The following is an 18,446-nucleotide window of genomic DNA, read 5'->3' as shown; positions in this document are numbered from 1 at the left end:
TTTGCAGTCTGTCTTCAATGTGACTATGACATTACTAATGCTCTGTTAAGTGCTTACAGATGTGGGTTTCTCCAGATGTGGTGATTAATAAGTTAATCGAGATAGCTAGTCAACTAATGTTTCTGGGTGGTTTGTGCTTTACCTTTCAAAGGATTTAATTGCTTTGGAGCATTTACATGCTAGGCAGAATGAACTTACCAGGTATCCCAGTTCATGTGATGTTCAGTAACATCAATGTTATTTCAAATTTCAACTCTTTTTGGTGTCTAAAAAGGCATCTGTAAATTAGTGCAGCTAGTGACCTGGGAGAGGCAGTGAACGAGACAGTGTTGTTTTAAAAATAGCTAGAAAATAACAAAGAAAAAAGTTATGAACTTGTCCCCTGTTTTGGAAGACTTACTCTTTGTTTTTGCTTTAAAAATGAAACGAGGATAAAAGTCAAGTGATATGTGGCTACAAATGTTCAATTCATATTAAGACTGTTAAAATTACCAGCACATCTTAAACCAATTCGTGGAACATTGTCTGGAGGTTATGTCATTGAAATAATGAACACTCTTTACTCAAGAATAAGCAAACATGTGAAAACATCAGTGTAACTTTAAATTAAACTCCAGCATAAAACTGAGCGTCTGAAGCCTCATTAGACTCGCCTGACATTTTTTTTTAGCATTGAGTCTTCCTGAACTGCAAAACTGTTATTAGACAAGCGAGCTCTGGGTTGTTACAGCAGTACAATAAGTGTTATACTTAGGGATGTGCAAACAAGCTCTTGAATGTTATTAGAACTCAGAGTTCCAAATCTATAAAACTCTGTGTCCAATTCTTGAACTTCCAATTTTCATTAAAGCGGTAGAAAAAGTCTCTGTAACATAATATGGCTGTAGTTAATAAAAATCCTGTAGTATAAAGACATAAAAAATGGGGACTCGTTAACAAAAAATAAACATACAATATCAGAATTTATTTGTCATATATCACAGCCCCACTATGCAAATATGTTTGTCTTTCATAAGAACAAGTGAATTTAAGACTCCCTTTTAAATTAATGCAGACACAGAAACCATGAAACTAAAATATTTAATAACCTTACTAAAAATTTTGTGAGATCCACTTCTTTAAATAGGCAGGAAATTGATAGGAGTATCTGAAGGATAATAATTAAATATATTTTATATCCTACTTACTACTAAGAAACCACTTGTGAATTATCACTGCAACATTTTTGGGAGCCAAGCCATAGGTAATAGCGTCCATTAGATACTATTCACATATTTCAACTTCATGTGTTCCCTTCCCTCATTCCTATGGAGCCGTGTTGCTAAACTGCAGATGCCCTGTAAACTCTGTGCAGAGATTTCAATGAAAAATAAAACTTGATTTCCTGTCGTATGATGAATATAGATCTACTTCCATTGCTACAATGAGAATAAATGCCTTTCTTGGTTAAGCAACAAACTGAGACCCCTCAGAAGGCTTTGCTAACAGGAATTAACCAGTCAGCCTTGCCAACCTGGGGCTTTGCAGGCAACTGGTGACAGTAACATGATTTGAATATGACAAGCACACATCCAAAAAGGAAGCGTATTTATTGCAGATGTAGTACCAATAACAAGTGCAGACTGCTAGAAATGTACTTCTAAAAGTTGTTATTTTGGATGGTTACAAAGTAAGACTTTGATTTTAATTGGGCAGCAGGTTAGCATCACCTGGCAGCACTGCAGAACAAAAATGTTGGACCATATAGTACAAAAGCATCCTTATTGTATTAACTTACAGAATTTGAAAGGATCAGGAAGGAGTCTTATTAGCTAGCTGAAAACCTGAAAGAATATTATTTTTTAATATTGTTTTCTCTTCAGCAGAGAAATATTTCTGGTTATAATATTATCTACAGTTGACTTGTGTTACTGTAAGATTTTTGCCTATGGTCCTGATGGATGTGTATCTCCCTTGAACTGCTAAAATTGTATAACAGCACACTTGTGGTGCCATACTGCATCTCTGGACAAACATTCTGTAACCCCATGGTAACAGATTAATTTGAGGGAAATTTAGAACTTTTACTCCCAAGACAGTAAAACAGATCATTTGTTGTTTTCTGGAAGGAACATTTTGCATGATTCTTGTTCATTTGATCTTTTAAGTAGTGGAACTGAATATTTATATCCAATAAAGAACAAGAGAGCACAGTGGATATCTTGAAAGCTGTTGTCTGTGCGGAATAGCATGCAAATAACTTTTTGGTAAAGAAGTTTAAAACAAGGCTAGGCCATTTTCAAGAGAAGGATTTGAAGAGGGTGTTCTAAAAATCACAAAGACTTGTGCTTTTTTGCAATCAGAGCTGCAAAGATATTACCAAAAAACCAATTCTGTGCATGTTCACTTCATGGTGCATGTAGCTAAATACTGAAGCGATCTAGTTTAATATGTGCAAACTGTCACAGAAAGAAAATTTCAATTTGTGTATTTTTGAGAATTTTCTGTGGGCTTATTTATTTCTCAGCCAAATTTGACTGAGAGGCATTTAACTAACCATCAATAAGCATTTATACTATAGGACTTTGATTTGGAAAAAGAAAGAAAAGTCAAATGAGAAGAAAATTCCTTTGTCTTTAGGGATGCTGCCTAAGAAGAGAGGAAACTTAGTGAATAAATCATTATTAGACAGTCATTGTTCTGATCTAAGTATTATCTTTTACACCACTCTTTGGCACATTTATTTTAGGATTAGCTTTGTTTGGTCGCTTTGGGTTTGATTTTTCTCTTTGCAGAGTTTCTTTGGTTGTGACTTCCTTGTTCTAGATGATGCCAGGTCATCTAAAAGCAAAATCTGTCTTGTCAGGGCTCAGCCCTTTGGTCTTGACCAAGGCAAAATGAAGTTCCATAGCAGGCTTGGGCAAACAGACAGAGGTGGTAGGCTGGAATGCAGTCTGTAATAAAGTAGTGTCAGAAGAGAGTTATAGCAAAAGACTATTGTTTAATTTCTTCACAGATAAGTCTGGTGCAGGTGACATATATCCCACTTTTGTTGTTTTTCTTATGTATCTTATTGCAAATAGTATTTTTTTCTCAACCTCTGCTTGTGCACTGCTAATGTGTACTGAGCTCTTTAAATATAGCAGCTACTATTACTACTACTGATGTCTTTCCTTTTAGCTTTAAAGTTAAAGCTTCCTAGGCATCAGTTATAGTATCTTCAAATTAATTTTTCAGTTAACAGTAGGATGGGAAAAAGTTTATTTTTTTCTACTTTGTACCAGAATAAAGTCACATTAGTATGAACCTGAGAAAGCAGGCATGAGTTTATTCCCTTTGATAGTACATGTAAAAGCTACATACAGATTATCAAGTGCAGTTACAATCTCAAAACTGGAAAGATGGTGGTTAATTCTTATAGATGAGTTCTTAGGAAGCTGCACTTCTTTAAGCAATACATATTGTGACATAAGTTATCCAAGAGTAGTTTATGACTGACAAAACTCGAAGTGGTTTTCTATCTGGAAATCAATCTGTCCTTGAAAATGCACCTCATGCTCATTAAAAGATTGCATAACACATGCATTCTCTGTTATACAGGTATTGTCTCCCCACTTCCATTCAACCTCATTCTGTTCACTCCTGTTAAAGCTCCGTTTTGGGAGGAGAGTAGAGCGATGAGGTCTGACTTGTGCTGGAGATCTGTGCACAATGGCAGGCTGCATTCACATTCCCGACTAACTGAATCATTGAACATCAAGGCATTGAATATTTTACGTCTCTTCATGAAGACTCTGTTGTTTGGCATGTGAGGAGCGAAAACCAACTGGTGTCTAGTTCATTAGCAAAAGCAGGCTGGCAGCTGTTATGTTGATATTGAAAATAGTACTTTATCTGTCTGGGAATATAGCAGAGCACTAATTCTATTTTTCTGTAGCGCAGATTAACTGATAATAACTCTAAGAATAACCCGAATGTGGTTCCCCCGCCTTTGTTTTTGAAGTATGAAACCAATTTGAACACCTGTGTTCAAAACCCTGGTATTCTTCTCTGCTTCTCCTTCAAACCAATCTCTTCGACTAACATGTATTTGATTTTTATTACTGTTGGCCTATGTTAGCAATGAAGTATCAGTGCGTGAATGGACATAGAGTGTGTGTTCTTTGCTACTTCACTTGTATTTCACATTGCACTCAGAGCAGTACTTAATCTCATGAGTTCCTTATATTTCCAGTTGAAGATGAGCAGCCGTCGACACTATCACCCAAAAAAAAGCAGCGAAATGGAGGCATGCGAAATTCACCCAACTCCTCACCCAAACTGATGAGGTAAGACTGTAAGAAACTCATATCTTCATCTCCTTTCTTTCTTCCTTCCTCCTCTCCTCCCCCCACATCAAAAATAAGGGGAGGGGGTGAAAAAAAAAGATTGTTAGATGGTTTCTGAAAGGCTGAAGTATTTATTCTGTCAGCTTGTCAGCAGTTAATGACAGAGCTGAAAAAAAATTCTGTCATGAAAAACAGTTTGAAAAGCTGTTTGAAAAATACATAGGCTTTAAAGTCTTAGCTGTCACCCTGTCCTGTCCATGTGTAGTTCTTAAACAGCAGTGGCACTAATGATAGCACTAACCAATCAGGGGAACTCATGTGGTTAGTTTGCCTCAGGCAATTCTCTTTTTGTTGGATTCCCTCTGAGTACTGTTTTCTGTACTTAAGGCCATATGTGAGATGTATCATCACAATCAAAAATGAACCTGAATATTACCTTCCTTTTATCCTGTCGATTGAAATCAAATTTCTGTTAATTGATTTAGACTGATGAAAAAGTCTAATAATATATGTACTTGCCAAAGCAAAGTTCAAAACTAACGCAGTTTTAGTCAAGCTAAAAGCACATTAATTATGAAATACAGGGATTTTTAAGAGGGTAGTATATGCTCTAAAAGTGGGTGATGAAAACAGCATCTTGTTAGTGATATTTTCCCCTCTTGCTATGTGTACATTATTTTACGCTAGCACTCTTTTGTATAACTATGTAGTTTCCTTTTATAGGATAAAATACCTCTAGGACATTTGTTAAAACTAGAACTGCAACAAGAAATTGTAATCTCTTAAAATATTATGTGATTTGCATTCTATCTCACTGTGCTTTTCCTTTTACCTGCTCAACTCAGTCAAAATTAGATCCCATAGTAGATAGTTTCCGACAAGGCTGTTCCTGCTCTGTTTTTGCATATCCTGTGAACCCAGGATAGACCCTCAGTCCATAATTGTATCCATAAATACTATAGCAGAGATTTTCCCCTCTGTGTATATATATGTACACATACACAGAAAATGTAAGCTTATTTGCATATATAAACAGACACATTCGTGGAATTTGAGATTTATGTGTGTATAACTGTGTCTGCTAACAGAGGTTAAGTGAAAAAAAAATTGATACAAATATATAGTTCTTTCCATAAATAAAATCTCTTATCATTTTTGTTGACAATGATTTTGTTCCTGTAATGATTCTGGATACAGGTAGGTGATATTTCTCTTTGTATTTCAGTCACTAGACTGGAATTTTCTTTGGGTAGTTACAGAAGCATCCATATTTGTTTATTGTTTCTGCAATATAGGGCATATTCAAGGACATAACTTCCACAAATCGTCTTCATCTCTGTTTAGACTACAGAACCAAAAGTGAGATTGATTCACAGAGGGAAAATGCACCCAGCTGTGGCTTTTTTTTCCCCTATTGACCATCTATTTCTGTAGAATGTGTCATTAAAAGTTCTCTGCCTTCCTGTTAGCTCAGCCTTGCCCATATGACACTGATTTACATGCTTGTTTACAGTTTATGAGGAAGAATAAAATGAGCATACTGGCAAACTTCTCATTTTTATAGTGCCAGTTGTCATGCTAGCATAGTTTTCAATTTACTTACCTTTGGTCAGTCCTCTTATCTGGTGCTAATTGTTTTAACTGCTTAAATTTTAAACATGTGGAGATTCCCCCCCTCACCTTCTCCCAGATTCTAATTTTGGGGAAGTAGAAGTAAAAAGAAAGAGAAAGGGAGAGAGAGAGAGAAGGAACTGAACACACTGTCCCTGTTTGCTATGTAAAGTATGCCTCATTTCTTTGATCTTGAGTAATAATAATTCTGGGGAGTTATACTGTTTTCATATGCTTCAAAGCTGTGTCAAAGTTTTGCTGCTTAAGGGTACTTCTTTATTCTATTGGCTCTTGGGTACTGAGATGACAGGTCCTCTGTACTAGGTGCAGGCTTTTTCAAGTCATAGCCTTCAGCAAAACATCAAATTACCAAATACAGGGTAACATACTTCTACACAAATGCCTTTCCTGTAGATATATTATACCATATATATTAAATACTTTAGTGTTACACGGTACATTTTATGTGCAATAGAAAGTGATGGTTTGAGGTAGCCTTAGGGGTACTTTTTTCCACAAGCAGAAAAAGCTAGTGTATACCGTATCAAGTATGGTTTTTACAGGACTTTCTGCCCGAAGGCCTTTGTAAATAAGTAATGATCAACAGATTGGCTGTGGGTTTTTGAAAAGCATGCCTGTGTCAGTTTGCATGATGGGGGAAGATTTTCAAAGTACAGCCTGCTTTCATTGCCTGCTGAAGAGGGACTGAGGGAGAGTAGTCGTCCTGAGCCTGAGCTGTCTGCTCAGTAGCACATCAGAATTGCTAAACACAGGTTGAGCAGCGAGTGGAGAACTTGCCAGGCTTCCAAATCCAGACATTGTTTTCTTCCTCATCTCTGTTGCTGCTAAATTTATTCTCCAGCCCAGTGTTGGCACCCTCAGCTTCTCCCCAGACCCAACCGTCTCTTCCTTTTGCTCTTTATCTACACTGACTTAACTTTGGTCCAAGGTGCTAGAAAAGACAAAGTGGATTGAATCAGCTCTGTTAAGATTTGTTTGTAATGGTCAAACTCTTTTCTCCTCTCTGGAACAAAGGTGGACTGTATAATCTGCTATTTCTTATCCTTGTAAATTACAGAAAGTGACAGGTACTTGCTTTCCTGCCCAGAAATCTTTAGTGCATGTCAGCTAGAAGTACCCAAGAGGTAAATCAGCTAAAGCACTGTCATGTCTGTAGCTGATATTTATCTTTAGAAGTTTTTTTGTAAATTTGCTTTAAAAACTCCTTTTTCAAGTCAGTTTTTCCCCTGTCTCACCTGCCCAGAAATAGCTGGCTATTTTGCAAACTTTTTCTCAGTTGTGGTTTGAGATCCAGAGGATCTAGAAGGAGCCTGGAACACAAGAAGTCTGGAGTGTGAAAACAACAAATATGTGAAAAATTCATTAATAAATTGAAATCCAAATTGTGACTTTTAAATCATTCTGAGCAGCCCTAAAGTTAAGATAATGTTGAAAATGCTGCATAGGTTTTAGGTTCCCCCAGTGGTGGAGGGTATTATGCTATCAGACAAAACTTTGGCTTCTTGTATTGCTTGATTAGAACAGAGGATGGAAATGGTATCACAGGGATTCCCTGGGACCTCGTGACAAGTGGCCTGACCTGGTGAGAGAGTGGGAGTTTTTGAGATTTACTAACACATAAGTAGAAATCTGCATTACCAAATATGAAATGGATAGATAGATTGGAATCCTTTTTAATGGCACCTTTTTAATGACTCTAAATTACAACATATTACTAACTGATATAAATAGACAATTGATATACAAATGCTCTTTGTGTGCATCATAGATGGTCTAGACTCATATTTAGGAAGTCACTGTTCTAACTGAATGCTGCATCACATCAAATGGCATGGGCAGAATCACACTGATGCAATACTAGAAGAGTCTAATGATTCAGAAACAAATCTTTCAAATTCCAACAATACCTACAAATCCAAATTAACCAGAAAAAATACTCAGCATTGTCATGACTGTTTTTACCCCTTTTACATCAGCAAAAGTTTGTCCCATTAAAGGTACAAGAACATGGATACTTTTTAAAAATAACTGGAACTCCAACAGGAAAAAATATAAGTTAAGATGTGAACACAAGGACATGCTATTGCAGTAAAAAGTAAAATTTAAATAGGCAATGGAAGGAAAAGGAAGGCAGGCTGTGACTGGGAGAGTAGTCACATATCATGTATCCTTCATGAGGTGGAGAAGAAAAGTAGAACTGATCAATGCCTCTGGTATCATGCAGCAGTATCAGTCCTTGTTCATCATCTCAGTTGCAGGTTCTGATGTGTGTTATTGATGAGCAGCCACGTTAACTATGAGGAGGCCATGTTGCCTGAATGTCAAATAGCAAAGCTAGTTTTTAAAAAAATGTGTCATTTTGGATTCAGAATGACCAGTAAAAATGTGAAAAGCCCTGGATATGAATCAAAAAAGCCACTTAAATGATTGTTGCTGAACCTCAAGTCTGTACTTATTGCTTTGGTAGCTGCTACTGCCTGAGTGGAATACACTGACTTGAAGGAAATGTCAGCCCAGCCGAGTTAAACTACCTCTTAATGCAAGAACAAATAGCATATGACAGGGCCCAAGGGGCCTGAAGAGCAAACAAATAGTTTGTCCCTGTCCACTCTGGATGTAGTGGTGTAGTTGACATAGGCCTCTAGACAAGTAGCATACTCAGCAAAGGGTCATTATCATTAGTGTCCCTGATCACATAAGAATCAGAGGCATCAGAGGACACTAGGTTTTCAGTGTGTTGCCAAGGAGAATTTCGTAAGCCTGAGGATTTTTTCTGATTGAGGATCTAAAATAATTCCCAACCAAACAATAAAACTTGCTCAGAAACTGTCAAGACCCAGCTAAATGACACAGAAAAACAAGTGAGCTCTTTGGCATACGTTTCCAGAAGCCTAATGAGATTATTTATCTGAAGTTGAGGAGGAAACCTCCTGTCTTTTTTCCTGAAGTTGTGTATAATATTTTAAGTATATGAAAAATGGCTGTGCAAATTTATCTCCTCATCCACCCACTAAGCCACATACACTTAAATGTACATACACATTTTTGCTAGTGCCACTCAGCATGAATATGCATTGCCTCTGCCATTTTAGTGCTGCGCTTCCATGAAATGAAGCTGTGAGCTTTCTCATAGGAACAAAAAAAGAAAAAGTGATGGCAGATCCAGAGAAGCATTTCTCAAGCCATAAATGGTAAAATGAGTTGACTCTGATAATTTTCCATGACTCCCTTAAACCAGACATGAAGGTAAGGTTTGAAAAAGTGAAAACCCATGGATGAGCCATAATAATGGTATATATTTATGTCCCTCAGCCTTGGAAGTTTCAATTTTGTACTCAAATTTATATCCAGACTATGTGCAGTGCTAATATGCAATGATTAACAAGCTGCAACCCAGCAGGTATATAATAGCATAATTCACTTCTTGGTTCAGTTTTACAAGTTCACTAGGGAGCAACAGGAGTAATTCAGTGATTGCCATGTTTCCTTACACCAATTTTTAACAATATTATAGAATCAAAATATTTAAATTTGGCAGTAGTATCTTTTAGCCTCCTGATTCTCAATCCTATTGGTAGACCAGGAACTGGTAGGTTTGGTTTCCTGTTTAATTTGTCTCCTTTCCATTTCTTTGTTGAAGGGCTGGCTTCTTGATCAGAAGTATGGTACCCAGGTTTCAAGAAGACTGTAGTGGGTTGGTGCTGGCTGATGTCAGACACCCTCAAAAGCTGCTCTCTCACTGCCCTCCACAGCTGGAAGGGGAGATAAAATAGAACAAATGGGTCATGGTTTATGAGATAATGACAGAGATTACTCAAAAAACAGACTCACATTAGAGGTATTAATTTAATTTATTGCTAACAAAATCAGAGCAGGATAATGACAAGTATAAACAGACCTCAAAACATCTTCCCCCCACTTCTTCCTCCTTTCCAGCTCTACATCCTCCCCCCAGAGGTGCAGGGGGATGAGGAGTGGGGTTTCTGGTCAGCGATCACATGTCGTTTCTCCCATTGCTTAGGGAGAGGATCCTTCCCTGGCTTCAGTGTGGGGTCCATGCCATGGGAGAGTTCTCTGTGCACTTCTCCAATGTGGGTCCATTCCATGGGCAGCAGTTCTCTGCAAACTGCTGAAATCTGGGTCACTCTTCCACTGATTGCAGTCCTTCAAGGACAGGCTGCTCCAGCAGGGCTCCTTCACAGGGTCACAGGTCCTACCAGGACCTTTTCGTTCCTTGTCCTTAAATCTGTTATAACAGAGGTGTTACCATCATTTCTAATTGGCCCAGCCTTGGCCAGTGGAGGAAATTTCTAGCAGTTTCTTACAGAAGCCACCCTTGTAGCACCCTGGCTACCAAAACCAGGCCATGCAAACCCAATACAGTAGTTGTGTTATAAGCCATGGTAATAAAAACAACATCCGATTTTTTTTTTTTTTGAAGTTACTCAAAGTCTTGGACAAGTCTTTTTGGGATGAGAGAGCAGGAAAGGAAAGGAGAATTATCCTGCTGAAGAAAAATACAATTTTTATAAAGTTCAGGGTAACAGGAGCTGCATTCAGATCAAAGGAATAGAAATAAAAAGCTCTTTAGCTATAAACTAGGTTTAAAGAAAAAAAAAAGTATTCTTGTAAACATTGACTGGCAACAGTGCTTTCAACATAATGTCACACTCTTCATTTATGTGACAAAAACACTCCTATAATTTATGATGCCAATTAACTGTGGGTTTAGTTTTTACAAATGAGAAATTATTTTTTCAGGTACATTCTCCTACCCCTCAAAGATTACTAGTTCTGCAGCTTCAGTGGATCTAAATGGGAAATCTTAAAAACAAAAGACACATTGACTGTGTGCCTTGTCTCCCCCTCATTAAATTGCTTATGGAAAAGTCTGGAAGTTAACAATTTTGTTCTTTTTTTATGTGAGAAGCTTCATACTTCAGAAGCATATTTTGATTGTGTCCTTAGGTATCGAGATAATTTAAATAACAAAGTTCTTATACTAAGCAGCTTTATATCATTGTTCTTAGTAGTCTTGATAAATTAATGGAAAATCTTCAGTAAAGCTTCTGAGAATAGTAAAACCAGCAACATCTGGTTAGAGCAAGAGGGAAGAAAGGACAATTAACACTGTAGTTTGGCCCATAAACTGGACAAGGCAATAGGTACAAACTGTATTAGATATAGTCTTCTTCCTAGATTTTGGGAAAAAAGACAGCATGAGATTGTAAAAATGTGATGATAGCTTCTGAATATGACTATGAAAGCATTTAACAGTAAAATGAAGGTTTTCTTTCTCTTGTCACACTGGGTTTTCTTCTCTAAAGCCTGGTGCATCTGGGCACTGAATCCTTACAAATTTCGTTTTTGATTAACCTGTGAAAGGAAAGATCAGTGAGAGAGTGTCATTAGTGTAACACACAGAGGCAACAAATTCTCATTACCACTTAATGCCATCCACACAGACTGCAGGGTCACAGGGAATGGCTAATGGTAGCCGACAAATGTTGGGTGTATTAGTCACAAAACATTTGCTGAATTCCATCAGAATGTCGTGACAACCTTCATAGCTAGTCCCAGCAAGCTGCTGGAGTCACTGGAGTTTTCCTGTGACAAGCCGTCACTCTGTCTTGGTTGAGCTTTATAGCACCAGTCAAAGCAGTCAGAGAAGATTGAAGTGACACAGGCCCACTGAGTAAATAGTGAAACATGCAGCACATCATGAAATATTCAGCCAGGGTGTAAAAGCTCTAAATGCTTTTTCAATTATTAGCACCTGCACTGGCTGCACACATCTAACACTAACAGCATGTTAATTGCCACAATTTGTTAGGGTAGTTGTAGGAGAAATTTTGAAGGCGTGAGATGTTCTTTAGCGTGTCTTCAATTCCTCTCTTACCTTCAGCAAACCCACTCCTTCCTCCTAAAATTAAGCATCTGTGTGCCTATACTTGCTAAGACATAACCACAAACCCCTAAGTCAGGTAGGAAAACTCAAAATTCCTGAACCACAGGCAGGGTGTCTCTAAAGACCCTGAATCTTGTGCAGGAGACTGCTGAATATCTTTTTGTGCGCAAAATCCAGATATGTCTACCTGAGAAAGGCAGAGTTGCAGACTTAAACAGACACAGGTTAAAGAGGATTAGTGTTTTTATCAGGTGTGGTTCGCATTGACTTTATATAAGAGAATTTTATTGGAGGACAGAACAAAAACTAGCCAAGGCATTGTCTTAATAATGCGTAAAGACTAAGAGATTAGAGTTTATTTTCAGGCAACGCCAGGGTTCTCCCTGCTGGTCACACAGCATTCTTGTTCCCAGTGCTCAGCACTCAGGGTAGTTCCACTGCAGACCAGGGAGGGCATGTTGCTCTAGTTCTCAATTGCACGTGTATAATAGCATAAGACAAGGGTGACATAATACAAGGGTATGTTTAACAATAGCCATTTACTGAGGCAGCCCTTTAGTCCTGAATAGTCTTTTCAGTTCTGTCCATCCCCAGTGAGTTACCCAAAAGTTTCAGACTCAAAACCTCAGATTTTGCAGTGGTTATAACTGTGTGCTAGGGAAGCAATACTCTTTGAAATGTAATGTTGACTTCCTTGCAGTAGGTTTGCTGTAAGTGGGATTTATGGTTTTGCTTTAGGCTGTTGTCTTCCAGGCAGGCTTTTTGGGTTTGCAGCTGTAGCTTGGCATTTAGCGTCGTTTTCAAGTTTAATTGCACATGAGTGGCATTATAGGCTCTTCAAAACCTTGAAAAGATGGCATTTTGCTCTTCATTTTAAGTCATGCGTATGTAATGTCTGCTATAAGAACCAGAGAAGCTATTTTTAAACTGGGGTTATGGATGAGGGAAATTTAACTTCTGTTCCTTCCATATAGGCTATACATGTCTTTTCCCAGCCAGAAGGACCAAATGCTTTGGTCATTGCAAGTCATAAAAACCAACATCTCAATTAAAACAAGTACTAGGGGTTTAATGGACAGAAAGTGCTTTTCTTCATATGATTTGAATTCTTGAATCAGAGGACTTTGCAGCCCTGGAGAACATAATGAGTGCAGTGTGAATATAAGCATTTCTGCAGTAACCTGCCTATGTGACTCAAGCACAGCTTGACAAGGCCATCTTCAAGGATCAGGAGGCAGAGAGGGTCTAGAAATATTCAGTCCATTATTTGGCTGTAAGGGCAACAACTGTAATGCTTTGTGTAATATAAATTTTAATGGGAAGAGGGTGTCCAAATGCCTTAGGCAGATTTGACAGCTTTGGCCTCTCTGTGTGTCTATCTTAATTAATTTTAGTATTTGCAAAAGAGGTTTGGATTATCAGATTAATGAGGGTGTATATGTCCAAAGTAGTAATACTATTTTATAACTGTTCTGATCAATTCAGTTTTTAAATACATAAGTCGTATCTTCTGATACACTCAGTAACATCTGAGGACAAAGTTGGACCTAAGTAGCAACGAGTTTCCAAGGTCCACAGACAGCTTCAGGGATCACTTTAGTGAGAATGAAACAACATTGAATAAAGAGAAATTTAAAAAATATCTTAGCCCAAAAGATTTAAAATTACTAAGTCCACTTACATGGATAACCCCACATATTGTGAAACAAAATGTGGCTAGTCATATCACAGAGTCCTTCTCAGGCAATAATCCATTATCCTGGAGTAAAAGTAGAAAATACTATCTCTTAGCATGTTTTCATGTTGCGTGTCCCATCCTTTTTGCTTCCTTTAAGGTTCCCACTTGCTATACTCCAAGCAATAAAGCAGAGTCTAAACTGTCTATGATGCTGCCAATAAATGCATGTATTGATAAAAAAAACCCCAAAAACTAAAAATCCAAAGGGTTTTTTTAAAAAATCACAATTTGTTGCCTAAAAATTCAACAGGGGATTACATCTGATGATTCACATGCTCTGGTTTTCTCTGAAAGCAATTTATGTTTATGCCTAAAATATTCTAATAAACCTTTGGAAGAAGGTACTTTGAATGTTCCCTGTTAGGATGCAAAGCCCTAAAGAACTGTGCTGGGCTCTAAGCACTCACACTAAAAACTGCCTCAAACCTCAAGGCAGTTGACCGTAATTGGATGTCAGATATCTGATACCACCTGCTTTGTTATAACATTCCTTTCAATTTGTATCATTTCTGTGAATCATTTTTATGTCTGGGATTAGAGTATTGCTAAATAGTCACTTGTGTTAAAGCCTCAGATAATCTATTTAATTTTAAATCTCAGAGCAGAAAGGAAGCACTGACTACAAAACTAGAATATGGCATTGTTTAAAAATTGATTTATTACAGTTCCTCTGATGAAGGATAGGGGGGAAAGGAAAGTTCCTTCTTAAATGTTCTTGATTTCTGAAAGGAAAAGATGTGATTTTACTGGTGAACTTTGCTTTTGTAAAGTGAACTTTTCAGTGCTCCTCTAGAAAACTTATGAAGAAATGTTCTGTGGAAGTACTGGGGTAAAAAACCTAACCCTGAAACAACAGAAAGAAAATCATTCCTCAATGGAAGCTCCTGAAGATTCCTAATATTTTGGCAAACTTTCTTATTTTGAAGCAAATAGATAACACATTCCATTAGAAAAAATAGCTGGGACAGAGCACCACTAAATGTAGTCTGAACATTAGTGCAGCCTTTAAATTGAAGCGTGTGCAGGGCTGCAGATCTTATTGTACCACCTGCAACTCTGAGCAGATGGGGAATGCCCAGTGAGTGGCATCTCAGCTCTCAGACAAAACTACCATGGCTGCATCTTGCTGATGGATGCAAGAGAATGCAGAGTCTATATGTTTTTATAGAAATTTTAAAAAAGCCAACAGAACAACAACCAAGCCCCCACAACAAAGGCCTTTGATACAGCTTTTTCATCTCTGCTTCCTACAAAAGAGGGCACACACTATGCAAGGCCTGTTATTATTCATCTTGGAGCAGGAACAGAGACTCCAGGTAGTCCAGTAGGGCTTCCCTGCTGCTAGTGGGTTACAGTGAAATCACTGAACTGTATTCTACTGAGAGAATTAAAAAACTTTGAGAACATACTGTTTCTTCTTTCCAGATTAGTCTGTGTCTTTGCCATGTGGGGCGTTGATTGTCTTAAAGCATCAGAAGATTCTGGTTTAAATGGAACATTGTATTAATAATTTCTCAACTTTTTTTGAACCACTTTCTTTGGAGTTGACCCTGAGTGAAATACATGAGAATTTTCCGCTGATTTCAATGGATCTGTAATCAATGGCTATGAAATCACAGTAATTGATCACCCTGACTGAATTTGAGATTGTACTTTTCACAGGAAGCAAGCGTTGGTTGCATGGTAACTTAGCATACCATGTTGAAGGTAAATTAACCTATATCACACACCATGTTCACAGTCTGCTTTAGCAGTCCAGGCAGAAGAGAGGATGTCGCCGCAGTGTGCTGGTTCAAATGATTTAAAAGCAGGAAACTTTCCTGTTTTAAGAGCTCAGAGCGTATGGGCATTTCTTTAACAGGCTTCAAAGGGCAAACTGCTTTAAAATTTGGATACCTGTCTCAGAGCAATTAGCATATTCTTGCATTGCAAATACTTCTTTGAAAAGTTACAGTTCTATATCAAGATATTTCAAGCATTCATGACAAAAACCTGAGGTAAAGACTGTAGCTTTCCAGACAAAGCACTATTGAATCATGCTAAATATAAGATTTTAGGGTCAGTTTACCCTGTACCTTGTGAATATGATTCTGCTAGTGCTATTGCATAATGCAGTCACTTAGGGGTCTTCACCAGCATGTGAGTGTTGGAGTCACTTAGTACTTAATTTAATGTTTGATTTTAGCATATAAATTAAAGGACTCTGTGTCTGTGCTTAGATGTAGCTATATAGCTGGAGAGCAAGTTCATAAAAATATCTTTTATTTGCTTCTCCTTTGAGAAGCCTTGTGCTTTAAAATATTCCAGCAGAAACACTTAGAAGGTTATCACAGGTAGAGTTGTCAGAGAAAATGGACATTGTTGTTTGGTATTAAAATCATGTATTCCAGATGTGGGCATTTGTTAGTCAGTCTGCTCTAAAATGACATACTGTTAAATCTTTAAAAGGCTTCAGTTTGGGAAAGCAAAATATGATTGGGCAAATTGCTAAAATATTTAAAGTGCAGCCTGTTAAAGCTTTTACTGTGAAGAGCATCACGTCAGAAGTTGTATGTGGTAAAAGCAAGTAATTGGCTTTCCATACTTATGCCAGTCAGTCAGCATGGGGCTCTGTTCCTATCCCTTCTACTTCACTGCAGATGCCTATAGGAACTTTGATATTTATTTCAGAGGGGTGGGACTGGAAAGAAAAAATCTTGGACGGATGTGATGGTGTCAGAAAACCGTATTTAAAATTAAGTTGTTATTGGCATAAAAGAGGATAGAAAGTCATTGAAACTGCACCCAACATTTAAAATTTAATTTTTTGTTTTGGTATGCCGCTTTTGTTTAAAAATGTCCTTATTGAAACCATGTTAAAGTGTAAATACATTTAATTTTTTTACTTTTGTCCCTCTTTGTACATAGCTCTTGGGATATCTTTCCATCCATAATTCATAGTATTTTCCATTTATGCTGTCCTCAACTTGTTTTTCCCCAGGCATGACCCCTTGTTAATTCCTGGCAATGAGCAGATTGACAATATGGATGCCAACGTGAAAAAATACGACTCTACAGGGATGTTTCATTGGTGTCCAGCCAAAGACATCGAAAAGGTCATTTTGGTAGGTATTGATGAGGAGTTGTGTTTGAAAAGAGGTTATTTAAACCATATAACTGATGTCTAATGGATAAATAAGTTCATCTCTGTCACAAAATCCAGTGTGTTGAAATCAGGAGCAAGAGTGATGAAACCAAAGCTAGGATTTTGGTTAAAGAATTTTGATTGCATAAATCTTTGTGCCCAGTGCAACAATAAAAAGTCATCCAGTATAGGGAATTTCTTTTTCATAAATTGAAATTTATGTATTTGTTTTACATCTTTATAGAGAATTAAGATTAGAAATACTTGAATTCTTAAATACCCCACTTTTCTCTTTACACAAGAGAGTAATGATTCTAACACAGACAATTGATGTTTTGACTTATCTCTTGTTTATTGATGTTTTATTAATTATTGTTAATTTATTTTTATTAATTTTGCTCTCTTAGAACTCCTCTCTCAATTCCCAATGTTTCAAGATGCCCAAATAGGCCAGAGCAAGTAATGCTCCTACTCTGACTCTAGCATGTTGCAGTGAGCCCTGTCTATGTTTGTTTCATTCCTTTAACTGGGAAAACCATCAAACTGACTCAAGTCATTAAAAATAATTAGGAGGCCTATCACAGTCTATTTTGAAAGTTTATGCCACTTGTGTTCATGTACTTATACCTAAGAGTAGCAAGTAACTAACCCCAGATCTCACACGCAAAACTGATTATATTTGAAATGAACTCCCTGGTGGATCTTCACTTTGTCGCACTTCATAAAGCTTTTCCCGAGCCTGCTCTCTTAGATTTTCCTGCACTGTGGCATGGTGTAGCCAACGATGGTGACAGCCCCAGTTATTCTAGCAATCAGGGGTTAAAAGCTTGTCTCTAGTTCTCCTCAGGGGTTTCTGTAATAACTCTGACATTGCCTGGAATTGCAATATCAGTGTTTAAATAGCCAAGCAAGTAAATTCTAAATTTTGGAGATGGAGCTTGAGATGGGGTTTTCCTGAACAGCTTTAAATAGCATCATTTATTTGTAATCAGCAAGCAAGAAGGGGTAGCCCTGCTGTACAACATTTTAGAGATAAAATAGAGATAAAAATCTTCCTTTGTGGTACACATTTTAGCTGGCAAACTGCATGTTGCCCTGCTTTGAAAAGTGTTCCCTCACAAATGGTGCTGGGGAGTGACTCAGTCACCATCTCTAGGTTATGCCATGTTATTTTTTTCCACTACCAGCCTGAATCTGCAAGTTTGCCCCGGTTCTTTCTGCTTCATGCATCATCACCAATACACTGCCAGAAAAATGCTTCCCTACACCTTTTCAAACTCACAGTCCACAATTTATGTCTACATTCATATCTATGCAAATTTAATGCTGTCCTTAGAGACCGCACAAGAACAAATTAGTGCATAATTTGAAGATGATGAGATTTCCCAGGTTGTCTTCTAATTGATACTTGATGATGTCCCAGTCAAAAAAGAATTAATTTTTCTGCCCAGGATCTGTTTTGGCTCTGTGACATTCCAGCAGTATCAGGTAGTTAGAAGGGATTTTTGCCATACGTGGCTGCATACAGATTTATGGAGTGACATTTTTTACATACCTGCTTTCAAGACTAGGTCTCTGTCCTGTAAAGTCTGAGTATTCCAGATGCATGGGCAGAGGCATGGGACAACTTAGATGCTTCACTGGAGGATTCAATCCTGTCTTCTGCTGTTTGAAGGGCCAAGACAACTCTCTTGGTCAAGCTGTATGAAAATCAGTGTAATTTCTCTGGAGAAACTG

At 37.6% G+C, this 18,446-nt stretch overlaps 1 protein-coding gene across 19 annotated transcripts in view; it reads left to right on the top strand.

Moving 5' to 3' along the window:
* KCNMA1 (potassium calcium-activated channel subfamily M alpha 1) overlaps nucleotides 1-18,446 on the top strand; it is a 402,334-nt gene that overhangs the window by 333,945 nt on the left and 49,943 nt on the right. For all 19 annotated transcript variants that reach the window (XM_063163853.1, XM_063163852.1, XM_063163851.1 and 16 more), the window contains 2 exons: nucleotides 4,214-4,307; nucleotides 16,566-16,689. In XM_063163853.1, the coding sequence (XP_063019923.1) occupies nucleotides 4,214-4,307; nucleotides 16,566-16,689 (218 nt within the window). The remainder of the gene's footprint in view (nucleotides 1-4,213; nucleotides 4,308-16,565; nucleotides 16,690-18,446) is intronic.

Source organism: Melospiza melodia, chromosome 9 (genome assembly GCF_035770615.1).
Source record: "Melospiza melodia melodia isolate bMelMel2 chromosome 9, bMelMel2.pri, whole genome shotgun sequence".
Lineage (NCBI taxonomy): Eukaryota > Metazoa > Chordata > Aves > Passeriformes > Passerellidae > Melospiza > Melospiza melodia.
The sequence above is the reverse complement of the archived record's forward strand: the minus strand, read 5'-3'. Positions and strand labels throughout refer to the sequence as shown.